General features: G+C 41.8%; 1 protein-coding gene across 2 annotated transcripts in view; it reads right to left on the bottom strand.

Annotated features, from left to right (window-relative positions):
* Nucleotides 1-24,014, bottom strand: part of DNMBP (dynamin binding protein) — a 110,601-nt gene that overhangs the window by 18,960 nt on the left and 67,627 nt on the right. For both annotated transcript variants that reach the window (XM_030865321.3, XM_030865328.3), the window contains 3 exons: nucleotides 7,896-8,089; nucleotides 6,941-7,040; nucleotides 453-600 (listed from right to left, as the gene is read on the bottom strand). In XM_030865321.3, coding sequence (XP_030721181.1) covers nucleotides 453-600; nucleotides 6,941-7,040; nucleotides 7,896-8,089 — 442 coding nt within the window. The remainder of the gene's footprint in view (nucleotides 1-452; nucleotides 601-6,940; nucleotides 7,041-7,895; nucleotides 8,090-24,014) is intronic.

Genomic DNA, 24,014 nt, shown 5'->3' with positions numbered 1-24,014 from the left:
TTGTGAATGTCTATGGTGGCATATCTAGTCTATTAAAAAAAGTCAATAAGCCCTTAACTTCACTTTGACCTACTTAGACATATATTATATCCTTATAGCCTGCCTCCCTAAGACAGGAGACTCTCACCTGATGGTCAAGAATAACTGACTTTATCTTCTTACCTTTTCTCTCATTTGGACCAAACTATCTTCCTGGCAGCTTCTTACCTGAAAATGCTAACTTAATACTTTGTGTGTATAGATAAAAGTGATTTTAATGGATAAAACTACAAGCAGGAAGCTACTTAAGATTTCCATGATATAGAATGGGAAACGGCAAGTTACATAATAGGACCTACGATAATGTATCACTTATGTTTAAAATATGATAGATCCATAACATAGACATGGGAGTGACTTCCAAAAGGCAGAACTGAAGAGCTATGATGGAATGAAGTGCTCAAAACTCCTACTTAAGATCTGCCAAGGAGTCCTGAAGATGCTTCTGGATCTTCTCATCCTTCTCATATATTTCCAGCAATGAGATGGCCTCATCATGATTCTGGCAATAAACCTTGTATGTTCCTTCAAGCTCATCTCGGTGATCAAGAAACACCGGTCCTTTGGAATATACACAAACATACAGTGTTTTTTAGTAACTTTCTTCTCAGCGTACTAAATGGAAGGTATATAACCAAACTTTAATACCAGATAATCCTATCACAAGAAATGAGAATAAGACTATCCTTCAAATTAATATGATATTTCCATGTAACAGCTTAAAATTCTACCTATTTAAAGCAAAATTTAAGAGAACTATCTCATCCATGTATTTATTTTTCAGAACGCATACACATGCACACGTGCATGCACACACACACAGCTGGTCCCTGAAACAGAGTCCAGTCCCTTTTCCGTCAGGCAGAGTAAGGCATTTGCAAGTACTCTCCATATAGGCATGTGATCAGAACCTGTAAAGACCCCTCAGCTCTCTAAGCCCCAAATCCCCACAGGGGTGAAGAGATCCTTCTACGGCAGCAGCTTCCAACCTTTTCTTTGCACGTAAATACACAAGACTATGAAGTTTATCATATTAATAAATATATTAATTTATAATATAAATTATATATAAATATATTAATACTATATTATATAAACCCTCTGAATCTATAATAATATATGTACTTCTTTATAAAGCACTGAATAGCAAAACATAGCAATGAATCTAATAATCACCATAATTTCAAAGTATGATGAGTGACACAAGAAACTGGTGTAACGTGTTGTTTCTGGTCATTGATGGAATTTCGAGATACTGCATGCAACAACTTAAATGTGATACGAGCAGGTGACTTCAGTTGGTGACAAAGTCACTGTTCCCTACAGTCATACCTTAAATCAATGCTAAATTTCTGTTATAAATAAAGAAACTTCTATACAAGTTGGTGGAGTACTTGAAATCTACTCATGGACCCCTGGTCTACACCATTTGGGCATAGGAATAATTCCTAAGCAAACTTCCCCGGAGCAATTTCATTTAGATCAGCTGCCTGAATGTGCCGATTCCCTGAATTGTTAAAACTGCTCTTCCTCTTGCCCCTCTTCCCTCTGTGTACCTGGTCCTTCCTTCTTCAGCTTGCACTGCTCCCCAAAAGACAACGTCCTCTCATCCTTGAGCTCCTCCCTCAAAATATGACCCTACTTACTGCTTCCCCTATAACTATTTCTCCCAGCCGCTGTGGGCATAAACCCCTTCCCTCAGGGAACCCCATCCCTTTCTCTACAAGGTCACCTCTGTTCCCTCCATGTTGTGTCCTATGGAATTCCCTATTCTCGTGAAGAGCACTTTCTATTTAAATGAAATGTATTTCCTTGATTATAGCTCCTTCCAAAAGAGAGCCGTGACTGTGTCCATACAAACCACACTCGTGCTGCCGTCCAACTGGCAGCCTTTCTTTGTCTAATCCTGTGACTCAACAGGCACAGGAGTTAAGAGTGGGGCTGCTTCCTTTTGACGTTCAGGGCCCCTTTGGAATCCCTGAGCCACCAACGTCTTTATCCAGTTTCACCAGCCGGTATTTGCCTGTCTTCTCCCCTACGTCTCCATTCCCCACCAGCACTCCCAGAACCTTCACTCTCACACCGGTTACACTGTACGTCCTCCATTCATGGGTTTTACCCTCCCTAATGGTGACTCTTCTACATCAACTACAAACTAACAAAGCTACAACTTAATTTACAGTGTCTTTCAAATTTGGGTCAAAACCCATGAATGGGTCATGGAATCTACTTTATGGGTATGATCAACACATTTTTGAGGAAATAAAATGGAATAGAAAAGAACAGAAAACATTGAACACAGTAAAAGTAAGCACAGACACACACACAAACATGTATCCTGGTCATTAGGTAAAATGTATTTCTTTCTGTGGGACATGTTTAAAATAATAAAAAAGCCAGTTCCTTAGATACTACTACATATCCAGAGTCTCCTGGTACTTCTTCCTCATCTCAACCTCCTCGTCTTCTAAATCATCCAAGCCCTGAACACCTACCATTCTCTCCTTCCCTGTGGACCCTGTTCTGGCTGTAACTAGAATCCTTCTCCAATCAGGCTTATAAGTTAATTCAATGATGCTTTTTCCAGCATCCTGGTTTACCCTGGATTTTCACCAAGTTATCCGCTCACTGTATACTTTTCCATTTTTATTCCTGGATCATAAAAACTGCTTGGAAGGCATACTTTTATTAAAAGGGGAGTTAAGGCGTAGTGCAGAACAGTTTGAATAGTATGCTACTGTTTATATAAATTTTTAAAGTGGGGATGGGGGACCAGGGTAGAGAAATACATATGTAATTGCTGTTATGATAAACTATCTCTGGAAGGAGATGTAAGAAAACTGGTAACATTAGTTGCTTCTGGTTGAGAAGAGCTGGGTGGCAGGGGACAGATAGAAGAGTTTTCATTAAGCAGTTCTTGGTACCTTTCAAATTTTGTGCCATGTGAATGTATTAAAAATAAGTTACATTTAAAATATACTCAGGGTTTCCTGGTGACGCAGTGGTTGAGAGTCCGCCTGCCGATGCAGGGGACATGGGTTCGTGCCCTGGTCCGGGAAGATCCCACATGCCGCGGAGCGGCTGGGCCCGTGAGCCATGGCCGCTGAGCCTGCGCGTCCGGAGCCTGTGCTCCGCAACGGGAGAGGTCACAACAGTGAGAGGCCCGCGTACCGCAAAAAAAAAAAAAATATATATATATATATATATATGTATAAAATATGTATCATATATTAAAATAAACTTAAGCAAAATAAAACATTGCTTATGCAATTCATGTCAATCTGCCCTTTGCTAGTGGCTCAGCGAAGCTTTAATTTGCCTTCCCTGACTTCTCAGAACCTTCCCTTATCAGACATTCAAAACCTTGTCCTTTATTAATTCTCCACTGAATGCACTGCTTGGCCTCCTGGTGGACCAAGACTGGAGCTCCCAGGCTGGTGCTCTCATCCAACCTCGGCTTCGCCTATTGCATACCACGGTCACTGCACACTGTCCCTCCTTGTAAAGCTCTGAGCCGGGCGGTTCCTAGGCCCTCTCCTCCCCCATCCCCCACACGCCTTCAGCTCATCTCAGTCGGCTACCTAAATCCTCGGTTGTCTTGGGACAAGAAGGGGAAGGGAAAAACAAAAATAAACAGCTGATATTGTATGGGGGTGAGATTATGGATATTCTGTTTTCATTTCCTCTTTTATTGTTGTCATAATACACAGGTAATAAAATAAATTGAAAAAATGTTTGATTAATAATTAATTCCTTTCAGATACCAGTTTCTCTCATTTCTTTCATAATTCAAATTAATAACCTACAGATACTTATTTCAAGTGCCTTATGAAATCCTATAAATTGGCTTTTATGCTTTATAGGGTGACCTCTATAAAAATGGGGTCACCATGGCTACCTCTAATCAATGTGTGCTTCTTCTTCCTCAACCCCCCTGACCTCTGACCTCTCCAATTAAACTGAGAGCAGGACCCCAGGCTTCAGTTTCTCTTGCAGCTGTTCTGTACAGAATTTAACAGCCTATGCAGAGATGACAGAAAAGACCTGAGTCTGAATGTCAGTCCCATCAAGTACTAGCCATGTGACCCTGAGCAAATTACTTCCTGCTGTAAGTCTCAGTTTCCAATCTGTAAAGTAAGATTAATAGCAGCTAAACCTCATAGGGTTGTTGTAGGCAACAAGTGTGATAAAGCTTGACATACCTTGAAAGGGTGTGTGGAGTACAATAAATACCAGAGAAATGTAAGTTGCACTATCACCTAACATCCCACAGCCATTCCTGCAGGAGGGCAGAGCCGTGACTGTTCTTATGTCCATTTCTCTCCCAGGTAAGTCAGGTCAATACCACCTAGCCTAAGTCAACATCATGAGCCTACTCCCCTCTCTAGTGATCTGTGTAGGCATATGCATGTGACCCAGCTCTGGCCAATGAGAAACAAAGAGGATTCTGGTGAGGGGGCTCTGGAAAGGCTGCTTACTATTAAATGACACAGGGTCAATTTTTCCTTCTGCTAGACGTTGTGATGTGTGTAGTGGAATGGCTAGAACTGTGGTAGCAACTTGTCACTATGATTCCAATAATATAGCAAAGTGATAAGATGACCCCTCCCACAAGGCACCAGAGCTGGTCTGTATGACCAACAGAATATGGCAGAAGTGATGGTATGTAGTATCTGAGATCAGGTTATAGAAGACACTGGGGGGACTTCCCTGGTGGCACAGTGGTTAAAAATCCTCCTGCCAATGCAGGGGACACGGGTTCAAGCCCTGGTCCAGGAAGATCCCACATGCTGGGGAGCAACTAAGCCTGTGCACCACAACTACTGAGCCTGCGCTCTAGAGCCCGCGAGCCACAACTACTGAAGCCCGTAAGCCTAGAGCCCATGCTCTGCAACAAGAGAAGACACTGCAATGAGAAGCACCCCAACGAAGAGTAGCCCCCGCTCGCCACAACTAGAGAAAGCCCGCGCACAGCAATGAAGACCCAACGCAGCCAAAAATAAAGATAAATTAAAAAAAAAAAAGAAGACGCTGGCTCCCATCTTGAGCTTCCTCTTCCTCCTGGATCACTCACTTTGAGGAAAGCCTGAGGTCATGAAGATGGTGAAGAGGCTCACATGACAAGGAACCGAGGCTTGATGAGCTGAGTGAGCTTTTGGAACTGGATCACTGATGGAGCCCCAGATGACAGCAGCCCAGGTAACAGTTCGACTCCAACCTCATGAGAGACCCTGAGCCAGAATCACCTAGCTAAGCCACTCCCAGATTGCTGAACCACAGGAAAGTGATCTAACGTGTTTCTAGTTTTAAGGCACTAAATTTTAGTATAATTTATTACACAGCAATAGATAACTAACACAATTCCCTTGTTTATAAGAAATAATTGTTTTTCAAACATTTTGACAATGACCCACATGAATAAATACATTTAAAATCATGACTCAGGGCTTCCCTGGTGGCACAGTGGTTGAGAATCTGCCTGCCAATGCGGGGGACACGGGTTCGAGCCCTGGTCCGGGAAGATCCCACATGTCGCGGAGCAACTAAGCCTGTGCGCCACAACTGCTGAGCTCTAGACCCGTGCACTCTAGAGCCCACAAGCCACAACTGCTGAGCCCACATGCCACAGCTACTGAAGCTCACGAGCCTAGAGCCTGTGCTCCACAAGAGAAGCCACCGCAATGAGAAGCTTCTGCACCGCAACGAAGAGTAGCCCCTGCTCGCAGCAACTAGAGAAAGCCCGTGTGCAGCAATGAAGACTCAACGCAGCCAAAAATAAAGTAAATTAATAAAAAAAAAATCGTGACTCAGTATACATATACAAAGAATTGGAAAAAAGTTTCAAAAAACTATAGTTATTATTTACAGTACATTCTGGTATCTTCTATTTTATTGGAAAAATATATATTGGGTGCTAATTTTTTTTAGAGACCATTCAGTAGTTTTTTTTTTTTATTAATAAGACTATAAATAAAGAAAGGCATCCTTTTTTTTTTTTGGCCACATGGCTTGCGGGATTCTTAGTTCCCTGACCAGAGATCGAACCCAGGTGCCCTGAAGTGGAAGCTCAGAGTCCTAACCACTGGACTGCTAGGGAATTCCCAAGAAAGGCAACTTTTCTTTTTTTTTTTTTTTTTTTGCAGTACGCAGGCCTCTCACTGTTGTGGCCTCTCCCGTTGCGGAGCACAGGCTCCGGACGCACAGGCTCAGTGGCCATGGCTCACGGGCCTAGCCGCTCCGCGGCATGTGGGATCTTCCCGGACTGGGGCACGAACCCGTGTCCCCTGCATCGGCAGGCGGACTCTCAACAACTGCGCCACCAGGGAAGCCTGAAAGGCAACTTTTTGAAGATCAATTCTCCACGGCATTTCTACATGACTTGGGACAGCTCTTGTCCCAGATTATATTTCCAAGGATGTTAATATAAACAGAAAGTCTTGGAAAATAGAGATAGATTCTCCTTCCTGGACAGACGGCAGGTTTGTTCCTGACCAGAATAACAATGTCTTCTTCCTGTACAAAGTTGGACGAATCTGCCAGCAGCCTGCTATAATACTGCCGTTTATCTAAGTGTGATTGGTTCCTTAGCTGTAAGATAAACCCACTGTGTTACTGGGTTCTAAACTGATCTCATGATCCACTAACAGGCTGCAACTGTTGGTCTGAAAAACATCATATCATGTGACAACAAAAATTTCTTCTATTGCCAGCATCCTCTATCACCTCAAGGTATATAAAAGGAGAAGCAGGGGCCAAATAACCTTCGAACTAAGTAATTAACACTTAATTTTCCTAACAAAACTACCAGCTGGGCCCTTCTTCCCCTGCCTCCTACCTATGAAATTAAACAAACAAACAAACAAAAAAAACCTGCTTCTGAAACAATGGCAGGGGCTCATACCTACGGCATCGCTGATTTCCAGATCAGCCAATAATTGCTTTGAGACCTTAATCACCATCTGCATATTTCCAAAAAGTCCCTCAAAATCAATGTTTGGTATCTGAGAAAGGAAAACAAAACAAAGATGCAGAGAAATAAAATTAACGGCATATCATTCACATTAGGAACATCTCTTCAAAGGATGATACAAAAGCTGCTCAAGGTTATCTTCACTCACTCTCACGAAGTTTCCAGAGTGGGAACATCTAACATCGCCTTTAGTGTCACCATCTGTCCTTGATCCAACTACTTTCTGCTCCCCCCTCCCCCACTACCATAGTAAAATGACCGTAGAACCAATTTCTATAATTGTACTGGGACACAAATTCCACCCAGTACCCAAAATCGGATGGCACCGTCCACATCCTAGAGAAGTTCTGTGAGTGACTGCTCCAGGAGTCCACACTCAAGCTGAGCCCAGTGGTCAAGTAACAAGCAATAGGATTGTAAATCCCTGGGATATCAATAACGTTTTTTCCCTGTCTTCGGCATCTAAGAGAGTGTCTAGCATACACATATTAGTAAGACTTTCTGGAATAAACCTTATACAATCAGGTGCTACAGCCAGGTAACCCACCATCCCCAGACTTCATTATATTATTGCACAACCTCCCAGTAAAGTGACAATCCCAGACTCACTGGAACTGTTTTCAGGAGCCACAGAAACAGGAAATGTCCTAGGAATTATTGCAGTAACTTAAGTTAATAAGTTAATAATGGACTTGATAAGTGACAGGATGGTGAATGCTTAAGTTGATGACAAATGTAAACTGGGGCCCTTGAATTAAGAGCAGCAAACCCAATAAATTTTATTTCAAACCCAATAAATCTTTGTGGTGAAAGCTTCCATACCCTAATGCATCAGGCTTGGAGAACCACGTTCAAGGCAAAGCTAACTTTCTCCCACAGTTCCCACCTGTGCCTGCTGCAGGGGTACCATGATCCGCTCCAGACACATTTCCAGATCCCGAATGTAGTCTCTCTCCGTCTGAAGAAGTTCCTCTATCACCTTGGCTCTCTTCTCCAGCATCCTCTGCTCTGGGCTTGCAGTGGACACAGACCCAGAAGGGGCCACTAGTGCTGAAGACTGGGAGGAGAGGAGTGTCATTTCTAGAAAGGAAAAGAGAACTGGTCAGTAGCTCTGGGTGTAAAAGCAGACCTCTGCAATAGTTGAAAAGAACACATTCTTTGAGAACCAAAGGTCTCGCAATTGTCAATCATCAGGAAATCTGATCCTCAAGTCAGTTCTAATCACGAAGATGAAGAGCTTAGAAAGCCATCCCTGCAGAAAGAACTTCTCCCATCTGCGATACCATTTCTAGAATCTGTCCTAAAAACAAGTAGCTGGCCCATTTTATGAGGACAAATCAGCGTCTACAACCTCCTTGGGAAAGAGGTGGAAAGAGGTGCTGTTCTTAAAAAGAACTGCTTGGTTAAGAATCTGCCAGCCAATGCAGAGGACACAGGTTTGAGCCCTGGTCCAGGAAGATCCCACATGCTGTGGAGCAACTAAGCCCGTGCACCACAACTACTGAGCCTGTGCTCTAAAGCCTGCAAGCCACAACTACCGAGCCCGCGCACCACAACTACTGAAGCCTGTGTACCGCAACAAGAGAAGCCACAACAGTGAGAAGCCCGCACACTGCAATGAAGAGTAGCCCCTTGCCACAACTAGAGAAAGCCCGCGTGCAGCAACGAAGACCCAATGCAGCCATAAATAAATAAATAAATAAAAAGAACTGCTTTCACTTAGTTAGGTATAAAACCCGTTTCATGAACTTAGCAGCAGAAATACCAAGCTGGAAGTTACAAATACTGATACAGCACATTAAAAATAATATTATGGGGAACATAATAATGCCAACTAAGGGAAAGACAAAAATTAGGTAGGAATTATCTGTCTGAGATCTGGGTGACTGTAGGGCCCACCTTATTCCAGTTACTGTGATGGTGGATTAATATTAGCATGTAATAAAATATGTAAAAACTGTTTAGATTCTCCCTATCAAAACATTAATGAAGGGGACTTCCTTGGTGGCTCAGTGGTTAAGAATCCGCCTGCCAATGCAGGGAACACAGGTTTGAGCCCTGGTCCTAGAAGATCCCACATGCCACGGAGCAACTAAGCCTATGGGTCACAACTACTGAGCCTGCACTCTAGAGCCCGCAAGCCACAACTACTGAGCCCACTTGCCTAGAGCCTGTGCTCCCTAACAAGAGAAGCCACCGCAATGAGAAGCCCGCGCACCGCAACAAATACCCAACGCAGCCAAAAATAAAAAAATAAAATAAATTTATAAAACAACAACAACAACAACCAAAAAAACATTAATGAAGACTCACAAGCAAGTTTTGCTACTTCAAATGTCCTGGAAGATACAAATGTCCTATAAGTAGGAAGTTCTTTAATAGTATTTTCAATTAAAAAAACCTCTACAAAACCACACCACATGATCTAAGAATGAAAACAAATATGTATTTTGTCATTAGCTTTTACAAATACCTGTTACTTAGATACATATGAGGAGAGAACTATTATGCATGAGATGGCATTTGTTCATTTAAAATGAAAGTTAAATGCTAAAATAAACAACTGAGAAAATTTCAACAGTGAAGCAATCTCTGCTGTTTACTTCAAATTCCTTAAGATCCACTTTAAAAAATGACAAATTTGGTAAGTAAACATACTAGCAAGTCTGAGTATGATTACAAGAATGTTTTTACCCAGATCTAAGAAGCAAAAACACAAGTGTTCAAACTACTTACGGAAAACTAGGCTTTCACAGCAGATTTTAGTCTCCAAAAACCTTCCCCACTGCTCCTTCTCTAAGAATTTAGGAATTCCAATGTTTAAAAAGTGTAACCCAGATTCTGGTTTCTAAAAACCACTCTTCAGTAAAAGGAACCAGAATTCTTCATGTGGAAAGGGCATGGAGCCAACTTGAAGTAGCTCCCACTGGCCAAATCTGTACAATTTGAGTATCAAAATAACTAAGCACAGCAAAGCATTGTAATCCATTGACTAAAATAAGAATCCACGAGCTCTTATTGATAGTATATAAGTATATAAATAAATGGGGGAGAAGAGAAAGCTCTTTCTTATGGTAGAATGTCAGCTAATAAATATAGAACAATGGAATTAGAAAAATCAGTATTTTGCAATCATCGGAATAAAATTTGGTTCAGGAACAAACCATCAGTGAATGATTCTGGTGTTGGTGGTAGGGTTTTGATGATGATCGGGATATCTACATAGTTTTGAACTAGTTATTAAAAATTATTTATTACAAAAATGAAAAAGTGACTCTAGAGTGGAGAAGTGGGTTACACCATAACCTAGTAATCAAAATTAACACGACCAATTAGGGACAAATAGACATCATGTGCTACCAAATGTCAGGTCTAGAAATAACACAATATCCCTATATAGAAAGACAGTCAAAGATGCATAATCTGAAATGAATCTTGAGGAAACATCAGACAAACCTAGGGGTTTGCATCCTTCAAAATGTCATGTCATAAAAGACAGAGGAAGCCTGAGGAGCAATTCCCAATTAAAGGTAACTGAAGGACTTCCCTGGTAGTCCAGTGGTTAAGACTCCAAGCTTTCACTGCAGGGGGTGTGGATTCCATCCCTGGTTGGGGAACTAAGATCCCACATGCACATGGTGCAGCCAGGAAAAAAAAAAAAGGAAGAAAGAAAGAAGGAAGAAAAGATAACTGAAGAGATGACAAATAAATGCAATGTGTGATCCTGAACTGAATCCTGATCTGGGGAAAAAATTGCTACAAAGGACATTAATAGGACAAGCTGATGAAACTGGAATATAGACTATAGATTGGGTGTATGATTAAACCAATTAAAAATTTCCTGAAATGGACAGCTACATGTAGAAGAATGAAATTCGAACATTCTCTAACACCATATACAAAAATAACTCAAAATGGATTAAAGACCTAAATGTAAGACCAGATATTATAAAACTCTTAGAGGAAAACACAAGCAGAACACTCTTTGACATAAATTGCAGCAAAATATTTTGGATCCATCTCCTAAAGTAAAGGAAATAAAAGCAAAAATAAACAGGACCTAATTAAACTTAAAAGCTTTCTCACAGCAAAGGAAATCACTGATAAAATGAAAAGACAATCTACTGAAAGGAGAAAATATTTGCAAATGATATGACCGATAAGGGATTAATATCCAATATATATAAACAGTTCATACAACTATACATCAAAAAAACAAACAATGCAGGACTTCCCCGGTGACGCAGTGGAGAAGACTCTGCGCTCCCAATGCAGGGGGCCCGGGTTCGATCCCTGGTCAGGGAACTAGATCCCACATGCATGCCACAACAAAGAGTTTGCATGCCACAGCTAAGGAGCCCGCTGATGCAACCAAATAAATTAATAAATATTAAAAAAAAAACAAAACGCTATTTCAAAATGGGCAGAAGAACTGAATAGACATTTTTCCAAAGAGGAAATGCAGACGGCATATGAAAAGATGCTTAACATCACTAATCACAGGGAAATGCAAATCAAAACCACAATGAGATATTAACTCACACCTGTCAGAATCGTTATGATCAAAAAGAACACAAATAACAAACGTTGGCAAAGATGTGGAGAAAAGGGAACCCTCCTACACTGTTGGTGGGAATGTAAACTGGTGTACCCACTGTATAAAACGGTATGGAGGTTTCTCAAAAAACTAAAAACAGAACTACCATATGACCCACCAATTCCACTCCTGGGTATATATCTGAAAAAAACAAAAACACTAATTCAAAAAGATATATGCACCCCAGTGCTCATAGCAGCATTATTTACAATAGCCAAGACATGGAAGCAACCTAAGTGTCCATCAACAGATGAATGGATAAAGAAGATGTGGTGTGTATACATATACACACACACAATGGAATACTACTCAGCCATAAAAAAAGAACAAACCGTTGCCACTTGCAGTAACACTGATAGACTTGGAGGGCATCATGCAAAGTGAAATAAATCAGACAAAGACAAATACTGTATAATATCATTTATATGTGGAATCTTTTTCTTTGGCTGCTCCATGCAGCACATGGGAGCTTAGCTCCCTGACAAGGGATTGAACCTGCGCTCCCTGCACTGGAATCTCCGAGTCTTAACCACTGGACTGCCAGGGAAGTCCCTTATATGTGGAATCTAAACAATACAACAAACTAGTGAATATAACAAAAAAGAAGCAGACTCACAGATATAGAGAACAAACTAGTGGTTACCAGTGTGGGCGGGGAGGGGCAATAAAAGGGTGCGGGAGTGGGAGGCACAAACTGCTGGGTATAGGATAGGCTCAAGGATGTACTGTACAACACGGAGAATACAGCCAATATTTTCGAATTACTGTAAATAGAAAGTAACCTTTAAAAATTGTATTAAAAATTTTTTTAATAAAAAAATTCCTGACATGGCACATCTATGGTGGTCATGTATGAAAATATCCATATTACACACTGACACTTACTAAGGGGCATAATATATGCAACCTAGTCTCAAACAGTAAAGAAAAAAAAGTGTGTGTGTGTGTGTGTAGAGAGAGAGGGAGAAAGTGAGCGAGAGAGAAAATGAAAACAAAAATATGGCATAATGTTAAATACTGGCAAATGTGAATAAAGGAGGATCTGTGTACCACTGCAATTTTCTATAAATTTGATATTATTCAAAATAAAACTTAAAAAGACATAATTAGAAAATTTCTCTTTTTTGGTAGAATGACAAAATTTCAAGCATAACTCTTATTTCATCAGAAATTAAGTAAATCATGATTAAATTAATTGTAGTGTACAAAAAATTGATTTTCAATGGCCTTATTTTAAATTTTCTTCGTGATTTCAAAGCTACAGAATTTCAGACCCAAATATGGTTTCAGAAGCTGTAAGTTGAGAAGAGAAATTCACCTTAAACACAGGACTAAAAAGCTCTGGAAAGAGAGAACACTCACTGAATTCCTACCACGTGCTAGGTGCTTTACGAGTTATGTCCCTGAACTCATTTAATATTCACATCAAAACTCTAAAGTAGTATTACTATTCCCATTTAACAGATAAGAAAACCTAGCCTTTGAGAGACTGACCAACTTGTCCCAGCCTATGTGATGAGTAAATGGCAGTTCTGGAATTTGAATCTAAATATATTTAAATCCAAATCCTGTATTTAAATCCACTTAATCCTGCACCATTCTGCCTCTCTAGCCTGGAATCTCAATTTAAAAAGGTCAGGGCCGGGGCTTCCCTCGTGGCTCAGTGGTTGAGAGTCTGCCTGCCGATGCAGGGGACACGGGGTTCGTACCCCGGTCCGGGAAGATCCCACATGCCGCGGAGTGGCTGGGCCCGTGAGCCATGGCCGCTGAGCCTGCGCGTCCGGAGCCTGTGCTCCACAGCGGGAGAGGCCACAACAGTGAGAGGCCCGTGTACCGAAAAAAAAAAAAAAAAGGTCAGGGCCTATTTGCTTCAAATCTTAAAAATTCCCTGGAAACTATTATCTCTCAGGAATCAAAGTTCTATTAATTATAATACTTGAAAGCATAAAATACCAGCAAGCACTCATCAATTAGAAGTCAGCAACTTACAACCTAAGAGACACAATTAGATTTTTATTTATATTTAAAAAGAGAAAAAGAAATGGTAACAATTCTTCTAAAATATCAGCATGCTATTTTTTCCCTGCAGGTAGATTTATAAATTCTGGAACAGACTTTAAAAAACAAAAAGGAAAACAGTTTAGCTCGATCAAAAATCCCTGTGGGGTGTTTTTGCTAAATTGTGTTTCCTGGGCATCACCCCTGAGATTGATTCAGCAAATCTGGGTGGATCTGCAGTTTTAACAAAATGCTAGGTGCTTCTGAAGATGCAGGTGACCTCCAGGCTCCACACACGCATGAATTAATACTCAAGGATTAAATCAAACTAGGAATACCTGGCTTGAAATAGCTGCAAATGTAAAATTGTTTTTCCATTATTCAAAATATACCCTAGGGGGGAAAAATGATCAACAATTTTACTATCTGGGACACCAAAGTGAGAGAGGGGGCCCCTCACCCTGAAAGCCTTTGAATCGCGCACTCCCCCACTCTTTAACTGGGGGAACCCTGAGAAAGTCCATTTTCACTTCTGGGCCTCAACGTCCTCATACGTACAATGAGGATAATAATACCTGTTTTGCAGAACTGCTGAGCAAATTAAACAAGGTAATTACTCAACACAAGTTAGTTCTCCCACAACGGGCCAGAAAATGCTACCTGTACCAGGTTAAGGTAAAATGCACCGAGGAGAAATGGTTCAGATACCATAAAGTTCCACTTTTCTATAAGAACAATAAAATCTGGGGATGCGGAAGCACATGGAGGAAACTGAGGCCCAGTACCAGCCTAACAATAAAAGTTGCAGACTAGCCCCACTTTCTTCCTAGGGCGGCCCGGGAGGCGTTAGGAGCTGGGGCTGACTGCACAAACTTACTACTGTGATAAAGCAATTAGGGATGGGTTGTTTTTTTCCTTTTGTCCCACCCCATCCCCTCCCCCGCAAAGTCCCCATTCCATTCCTTCTCAAGATATCCTCACCCCCTCAGGTTAGTGCATGGTCCCAGGCTCATACCTCAGTGTTCCTAGGAAGCGATTCAGTTAACCTGCAGCTTCCCACAACTCTACCAACCACATTCCAAAGCAGAGTTAAAGAGAAAAGCCGCTCACTCTTCCCTTGCCTCTGAAAGCTGGCTCCGTCTTTGCCGGGGAGAATCTTTGAACCCCGGCGAGGTCCCAAGCGGCACTTGAATGAGGCGGCTAACTGTTCTACCTGCTTTTGTGAGGCTCCAGCAACCCCGGAACGTACCTGCAGCGCCAAAATTCTGGTGCAAATGTTCCCACGGGTGCAAGGGCTGGCAGCCAGAGCAGAATCTTCCCAGAGCTCTGGAATGCTCCACAACCCCCTAAAATCCTTTGAATAGGGTAGGCATTTCCCCCAGGCTTTCCCATATTTACATATGAATCGTCCCGAGTCCTCCAGGCTATCACAACAGGGCCTGTTCTAAAGGACGGAGCTGGAATTCTCCAATTCCTGGACTGAGATGCAGAAGAGCGGGCCCAGCTCTGCTCAGACTCAATGCCTTTTCCCTATTAGCTTTCCTTTCCTAGTCCTAAAACAGCCAAAACTCCACTTCAGGAGTTGTTTTTTTTTTAGGTTTGTTTTTTTTTAATGTATTTATTTTTGGCTGCGTTGGGTCTTTGTTGCTGCGTGCGGGCTTTCTCTAGTGGCAGTGAGCAGGGGCTCACTCTTCCTTGCAGTGCATGGGCTTCCACTTCCACTGCTCTTGTTGCAGAGCACGGGCTCTAGGCACATGGGCTTCAGTAGTTGTGGCACGTGGGCTCAGTATTTGTGGCTCATGGGCTGTCGAGCGCAGGCAGGCTCAGTAGTTGTGGCACACGGGCTTAGTTGCTCCGCTGCACGTGGGATCTTCCCAGACCAGGGCTCGAACCCGTGTCCCCTGCATTGGCAGGTGGATTCTTAACCACTGCGCCACCATGGAAGCCCACTTCAGGAGCTTTTAATCACGAGTTTTATCTCTTTTTCCTACACCTTGCTACATATTGTGTTTTTTTGGATACTCTTTTCAGGGAAGCAGTCTTATGATAAGAGGCAAGGATGTAAAGGGGGCAGCATTTGTCTACTTTTCTGCCCTTAGGACCTCTCATTCGGCAGGCAGTCCCTCTCCCTGGCCAGGCACAGGTCTCACTTCCCCCCCCCCCCCCCCCAGGTCTTGGTACTCTAGGTACCTTACCCTAAAGCCATCAGAATGCAGATCTTACCAGGCTGGTCCCAGGACAGCAAGAACAGCACAGAGTAATTCACTGGAATTGGGAGCCATGCTCACAGCTCACATTTACATTTTAAAAGAAAGTGAGGAAAAGAAAGTTGCCGAACAACATGTCATTTTTGTTTAAAAAAAGAAGGTGGAATAAGAGGAGGAGAGAGAAAAAAAAGAGAGAGAAAACATGCAAAAACCTCTACATATTTCCATATACACACATATAATATGTAAGTGCACAGAGAAAGGTCTGGGAAGAGAATACACTAGACTTCTCAGCGAGTTTTGCCTCAGAGAGGGAACTGGGATTTGGGATGGAAGGATCAATGGGGACTTGAGCTGAATCAGTACTTTTTAATCTCACAAGAATCTATTAATGTATTGCCAGTAATTTAAGACAAACTGTCATGCTAGCCAAGATTCATCTCTACTAGTGAAATTTTAAGCAATCTGAGAGAAGAACTTTTGGTAAAGAGCCATCCCACTGCTACTAGGATGGCACCATTGACTCCTGAGGCGTTACTGGATGGTGCCTAACTCCCGGGTTGTTGCTTCCCTCCACCATCGAATGGAGCTCTTTTTAACTTTAAATTTTACCACATATTTATATGGCACTTACTCTATGTGTCAAGCATTGTTCAGGCACTTTACAAATACTGGCTTATTTAACCCTCATCACAATCCTACTATCGTCCCCATCTCACTACTGATGAATGAAGAGAAATTCAGTAACTGGCCAAGTATGTGGAAGATGTGAGCCCACACTGGCTCCAGAGCCTGCAATTGCTACTCTGCCTCTAGTGCTTTTTCCAGGCAGGCAAATCTTGGGAACTGTGACCTGGAAATCTACTTGTGGGTTTTGGTGACCACCTGGTAGCTAATGATAAAATGATGTGATTTTAAAGCACACTTAACCTCTGTGTAGCCACAGGTCACCCACCATTAAGACTGTGAACAATTATGTATCTAATCACATATACATATGTTCACATCATTATAGCTGTAAAACCCTACTCAGTATAACGTAAATAATTCCCCAGACAGAATCAAATCTAGCAGTGTCATACACAGTAAATATTCAATAGTATTCCAGACAATTTATGGCAGAAATTATGTGCAAGTGAAGGGATGTTTACCAGCGCATAAAGAAAATTTAGAAACCACCAAAATTTCTCCCAAAAGGGGCCTGTTAAATAAATTGCTGTGTATCTGCATAACAGAATGCTATTACAGCCACTGAGATACAGATTTATATTCATTAATACAGAACATTGTCTCATGTGTGTCGTTAAATGGAAAAAGATTACAAAAGAGCTTGTGAAAGAACTGCAATTTTGTTAAAAAGGGAAAAATATTTTCAATGCACATATTTGAAAATGAAAAAGTCTTGGTGACAAAATTCTGATTTTTTTCTTTTCTTTTCAACTTACTGTATTTTCTAGTTTTCCTCTAGTGAACATATAATACTGACATGACAAATAATAAGGTGGAAAAAAACATTTGCTATACAACAAGAATACTCAGTCCTCTCTCAATTACCCTGTTAAATCCCTTTCAAATTCTTTCCTCACTTTTTTATAATCTGAGACTTCTTTCCTGACCTAATCCCTTCAAATTGCTGAAGAAAATGGGTAATAAAACACTTGAAATAACAATTTGCTAGTCTAATAAGAAAAGGAAAAAAAAAAAACCCACCTGCTTAGCAATCTGTCTAGAAAACTCTGAGAGGAAGCGATCTTTGTAAATTTGTTCATATTCCCACCAGGCCAAGTAGGGGATCATTAAGTCCTGGTTTTCCATGTGACCACATCACTCCAGCCGGCCCACCTAGCCCCACCACTTCTTTTCCTTCAGCACCTATGTTACTTGTATTTGGAGAAAGTTTATCCTGCTCAATGTTAAACTTTCAGCACTGTGGTCCCTGGCTTTTCTGTAGGACTCATAGCAGACTCTTCCCGGATCACCAGACTTCAGGGAAGAATCTATTACATTTTGGTCCTAAATCTCAACAGTAACTGAAAAAACTTTCCCTGTGCCTTTTGCTCAGTGACTGCCTTGCCTATTTTGGCAAGTAGCCTCCATCCAGCACAATCCCTGCTGGGAGGGTTTCCACCTCGGGAAACCCATTTCCCCCTTCTTCTACCAGGGCCTACCCTGGCCTCTAAAAGAAGAGCAAACAAGAGTCAAGTGCCCAGAGTACAAGAGTCTGCAACTTCTTATGCTGCCAGGATAGCGAAATTAACACTAGATCCTCTGAAACACCATTTTTGAACACTCACCAAATCCTAGAAAGGTGTGCTGTTAGGGTGCTTAAAACTATGAGGTTATTATTATTGTTGAATCTTTAGGCAGCAGAAGTGAAATAACCAAGAAGGCAAAGATAGTTTTTGTAAAATAATAATTAGAAATAAACCATCACTGTTTAATAAGCAAATTTTGATTACAATCAGCCAATAAAACTTTACATGAAAACTTTATTTTCAGACACACATCTGATGTTTTATTTACCAGGTCTCTTGAAGGAAGGTATTATTGCTCTCATTTTTCAAATGAGAGCAAAAAGCAATGAAATGACTTGCCTGAGACCACGCAGCTAATAACTATTCAAAACTAGCATCTCAAGCCGGTGCTTTCCATCAAATGTCAAGGCCTGTTCTGGGTTGCATGGCTTTTTGATATGAGTGTGGCTGTTTCCTGCACTGTATTTCCATTTTTGATAATAACATTACAGTGATGTCTCAAATTTTGCTCATTAACAGGACCCTCTGGTTATTTTTCTATCCTACTCTAGAAGACCAGATTTTCTTCAGCTTCTATTAGTTTACTTTTATTCCTTCCACTTGTTCTCACATTTTATGTATCTTTTAGAACTGTGTACAAAACAAAACAAAAACCAGTTGATCTGAGTTATAATCCCGTTCAAAGTTTTAATTACAAAAATATATGAAAATATTGAATAGAGAGCTACCAAGCAGACTGCTAGGAGATGGAGCAAAGTACAGAAAGCTGAAAAGTCCTCTAAAGCTTTCTTCCGTCTCAGGCAAGTCATTTCATCTGTCTGGTCCTCAGGAACAGCAAACCAAGTGGCGTGAAACTAGGTGGTGTTAGACATAAATTCATGAAACAAAACAATAATACAAAATAGAATGAACTGAAGCATTACGTATTTTGGTTACATTAATTTAAAAGGGTGAACCCAGTCTTTCAAAATAAGGATTCTTTCCAAGTGTGATCCAATATTTTTATGGTAAAACCTGATTAAGCCTAGGATATCAGTTAGTACTATCTTATTTTCTAGCTGAAACCTGGGGAAAAAAACAAAACCTCAATATGAGGGAACATAAATTGGGTTTTCCCCGGGACCCCAGTCATTCATGCTGTACAGGCTTCCATGAGCTCTCGGCATTCCAATAGTCACTCTGTTCCCTTATATCTCCCCAGGCTTCCACTTCTAGGGACACATGTGGAGCTGCTTCTAGATCTTGAGAGGGCAGCAGGCTCAGTGAATTAAGGTACTCAGACTACAAGTCAGAAGATCTGGGGTCTAGCCCTGCCCCCACCTTACCTGAAATGTTACACAGCCTCTCTGGGCTGTTGTTCCCAGGTGTGTATAACAGAGCAGTTGAGCCTCTTTGATTACTTCCAGGCTCTAAAATCTTATGTACTTTCCTACTCTGTTACTTCACTTACTCCTCTTGGTTTGGTATAACTACACTAGTCTCTAACTAGCTCCACAAGGAGTGTCACTTAGCGTGTCACTTAGTGACTAACCTGGGCAGTTAGTCGCTTCCCCTCCCCGAGGTCTGTGCTATTACGGAACATAGCACAACATATTTTAAGTATTTGTTTCCTTATTATTCCTTGAACATAACAAGCTCAGCTTGTCTCTGTGCTTTTCTGCTTACCTACTGTCCTTTTAGCCCAGTTAGATGAAGGCTTCTCTAGTCCTTGGATTACTCTTTTCTCTAAACTTTACTTCTTGAGTAACAACACAAAATAATACTTACTATTTATCTTTTGATGTACATGTTCTGTGCCCTCAAATAGAATATTTCACTGGATAACAAATATTCATTGAGTACCTACTGTATGCTATGTAAGGGTCTGGAAACACCACCTTCACTGCCATCATGGAGATTAGAGTCTACTGAACTTTTCTGCATACCTAATCTGTACCTAATTTACAGCAGGTAGCACAGCAACCAGCACTTAAGAGAAGGCACCAATTATTATTATATAGGCACCAATTATTTAGAGTGCCTTACACATTGTTCTGCATGATTGTAATGAAAAACACTATGCAAAGATTTTAAAAAATCATTAAATATCCTAATTTTTGTTTGTCTTAAGTACTTAGCTGCCATACCTATGACACTGGGGTAAATAAGGTTTCAATCTTCCCCTGAGGGGCAGAGGGTGGAGAGCAGAGGAAACTGAATTCCATATCTCCAAATCACTGAGGAAAGGACTAGAGGAATTCTACAATAATTTTTATCTAAGTATTGCTGTGAGGTCAATGGTAAGTGGAAGCATCTCCATATTTCAGTAGATGCTAAGATGCGCACTTTTTCATATTTTAACATTTCAGAAATGGAAATGTCTTTTCCAATCAATAGCATGTTAATTAAAGTCTTCTAGGGACTTCCCTGGTGGTCGAGTGGATAAGACTCCACGCTCCCAATGCAGCGGGCCAGGGTTCGATCCCTGTTTGGGGAACTAGATCCTGCACGCATGCCGCAACTAAGAGCCCACATGACGCAACTAAGGGCCCACATGCTGCAAGTAAAAATCCTGCATGCCACAACGAAGATCCCATGTGCCACAACTAAGAAGCCCACGTGCTGCAACTAAGACCTGGGGCAGCCAAAAATAAAAATTAATTAATTAATTAATTTTTAAAAGGAACTAGTTTTAAAAAAAGGCTTCTAATTAGAAGTCTTTCTTTTTAAAAATTTATTTATTTTTATTAAAAAAAATTTTTTTTTTCATTTTTGGCCATGCCACTCTGCTTGTGGGATCTTAGTTCCCCAACCACGGACCAGGGATTGAACCCGGGCCCTTGGCAGTGAGAGCACTGAGTCCTAACCACTGGACCACTGGGGAATTTCCTCTTCTTTCTTTCTAATGCTACATAAATTATTCAGTGTCTTACAATAGATGGTGTTTTAGATTCAACGAAATGCAATATATTTCATCTGTTTGCCTCCTCTCAGCTTATGATTTGAAGGGGTTTCTTGATACCATAGAATGAGGTCCGTGATCTAGAATCTAGCCCAGCTCCCTGCTGTGTGGCCATGTACACAAATGTGTATCTTCCCACCAGAAATGACTTGCATTGCACTGTCACACCCCTGTGACTTGACAGCCTGATGTTTACACAGTTCGGGCACTTTCTGGTTTCTCAGGAAATATCAAATTGGACAACTCTGTGTTAGGGTGGGAGTGTCAAGTTTCTGAGCTCCCAGCCCAACACTCCTTTGAAGGCTGGGCCTGCCGTGGCACTGCAAGTTAGCTGCTTGAATTCACCCCCCTCCCACTGCCCCCGCTTCAACATCCTCAGGTCCACAGGAATGACAATGCCCTAGAATACTGCCTCTTCCTATCCTACCTCAATTTCTTGCCTTTCCTGGTTATCTTTTTGCTTTTACAGAGACCTGGGATCTTCCCAGAGCAATATTTATCGATGATGAAACATTACATAAAAATAATGTAGGTAACAGCTTGTGGAGAAAGCAGACAGTCTAGCTTACTGAGACTACCACACATGATCCCAGTAGGCAGGACCGCCTTACTTTCTCTAAAGCTTCGATTATCTCCCAACTCTTGACAAAATAGGGCCCTTCATTTATTCCCTTTTGCCTCCACATATTTTCTCATTCCCTCTCCTTTGCTTCCTACCTACTCATCTATCTTCAAACAAGCACTGACATCTGATTTTAAAAAGTAAATACACGAAAACTTTGTTCAACTCTGTGCCCCCCTCAGCCACAGTCACACCTCTTTGATGCTTTCTATGCAAGGCCTTGAAAGAGTGGTCTTCATGCCCTCCCTCTATGACCTCCCTCCCCCATCTAAATCCTTTGCAATTAATTGTGTCATCACTATATTCCAATAATATTGCCTTTTTAGTCAACCGATAACCTCAACAAACCCACGGCATCATCCTTGACTTCCCTGCAGCATCTGAAAGTGTTGGCCATTCTCTCCTACTCTATGTCCTCTGGTTTTCTTCTGCCCTCCCCTAGTGTTCCTGCCATCTCTCCTCCTCCTGTCCCACGCTGTGGGCGTCCCCTAAGCCCAGTTCTCAGACGCTTGTGCTTTCCCCAGCCATTCCCATCCTCAGAGAAGTCATCCACTCACAGTGTCAGTGATCACGTCTCAGAGGGTGAATCACCACGTGCAGGTCCAGCTCTGACTCCTTCCTCAGGTTCTGGTCCAAACTCCCATCTGATTTGTAAGATTTCAATACGCTAGTTCTTCCCCACACCGTGTTCCTCTTTGTCACCACAACTCTGCATCTTTGCTCATAGGCTTTCCCCAGCTGGGAATTTTCTCCTTGCTTCTCTCTTCCTATCTCAACCCCACTACTCCTTTAAGCTTTAGCTCAAATTCAAACATCTTCCTAAAGTCTTTTCCATTAACCCAAGTAAAAACTGAGCTATTCCTCTTCTGATTGTCCATAGCATTAACTGTCTATGCTAGATACTTCTCTACTTTATTTAATTATTCATATTTTTACATTTTGTCTCTTCAACTGATCTATAAACTCCCGTGATGGGGAGGGGTCAGGGGGAGGTATCCTTCCCTGGATACCCCAATGCTTGGTACAGTGCTAAGTACAAACACTAGTTAATAAACACCTGTTGAACTGCATTCAAAGGGGATATGGGATCTATGTGCTGGTATAGTATGATTCATGATGATGATAGCAGCTCATGTTTATTTAGCATTTACTATGTGCCAGGCTCTGTTGCACTATTCTGAATATTTGCACATCTATAAACTCACCTATTCCTCATAATACTATCATGTACGTACATTATCTGGTTTTGTTGATGAGGAAACTGCAGCATAGAGACAATAAATAATTTATACAAAGTTACACAGGTAGCAGGGCCAAGGTGGGGGAAGGTACCTAATAGTTCTTCTTATTGCAGTTATAAAATTGTATTTGAATCATTTGCTTATATGCTGCTTTCTGTTTAAAACTGTGAGTTCCTGAAGGCAGGCACAAGTCTTATTCATCTTATCCAATGTCTCATTAGGGACACAGCTTGCATTTGGGGCAGAACAATTCTTCACTGTGTAGGATGGTCCTACACCCTGAAGACATTTAGTGTCCCTGGTCCTTGCCTCATAAGTGCAAGTAGTCCCCTGCACCCTGCCATTGTGACAACCAAAAGATATCTCCACCCATTTCCAAATGCTGGGGCTGAGCTCGCCAAGCCTCAGAAAGCCTGCCGCCTCCAGAGCCCTCTACATACCAAATCGACACCTCAACAGTCCCTAGAGCTCTGATTTAAGCTAGGTGATTCCCCATCCCAGCCTTCACTACTGCCATTGGACCACGGCTGGATACCTAATCAATGAACGGTTAATTCATATGATGAGGCCTAACTAAAAAACTCAAGCTGAGTCAATTATACTCTCTCCTGGGAATTTGAATTAAGAACCACCAGGCAGGGCTTCCCTGGTGGCGTAGTGGTTGAGAGTCCGCCTGCCAATGCAGGGGACACGGGTTCGCGCCCCAGTCCGGGAAGATCCCATATACCACCGAGCGGCTAGGCACGTGAGCCATGGCCGCTGAGCCTGCACGTCCGGAGTCTGTGCTCCGCAACGGGAGAGGCCACAACAGTGAGAGGCCCACGTACCGCAAAAAAAAAAGAACTACCAGGCAGATTAGATAGAACAGAGGCAGAAGCTGCAAGAATGCCCCAGAGAGTGTTGGGACAACTATGGTTATGTGCAATCTAGTGAAGGAGTAGAAAATATAAGTGGAAGGTGTTGGTCTGTGGTTAGAGAAGACCAAGTTAGAGGCTCAGAGAACAGCAAAAACATCTTGAGGAAAGATGGCCTGTGAGAGAGGGATACAGAGAAAGCGAACAGCTGGTCCACGGGGTACCTGGCGTCAGTCCACTTGTACTACAACAGCAGCCTTAGCCCTCCTCAGGGTCTTAAGGTCGTTTCT

This window comes from Globicephala melas, chromosome 16 (assembly GCF_963455315.2).
Source record: "Globicephala melas chromosome 16, mGloMel1.2, whole genome shotgun sequence".
Lineage (NCBI taxonomy): Eukaryota > Metazoa > Chordata > Mammalia > Artiodactyla > Delphinidae > Globicephala > Globicephala melas.
This window is presented reverse-complemented; position numbering and strand designations above follow the sequence as displayed.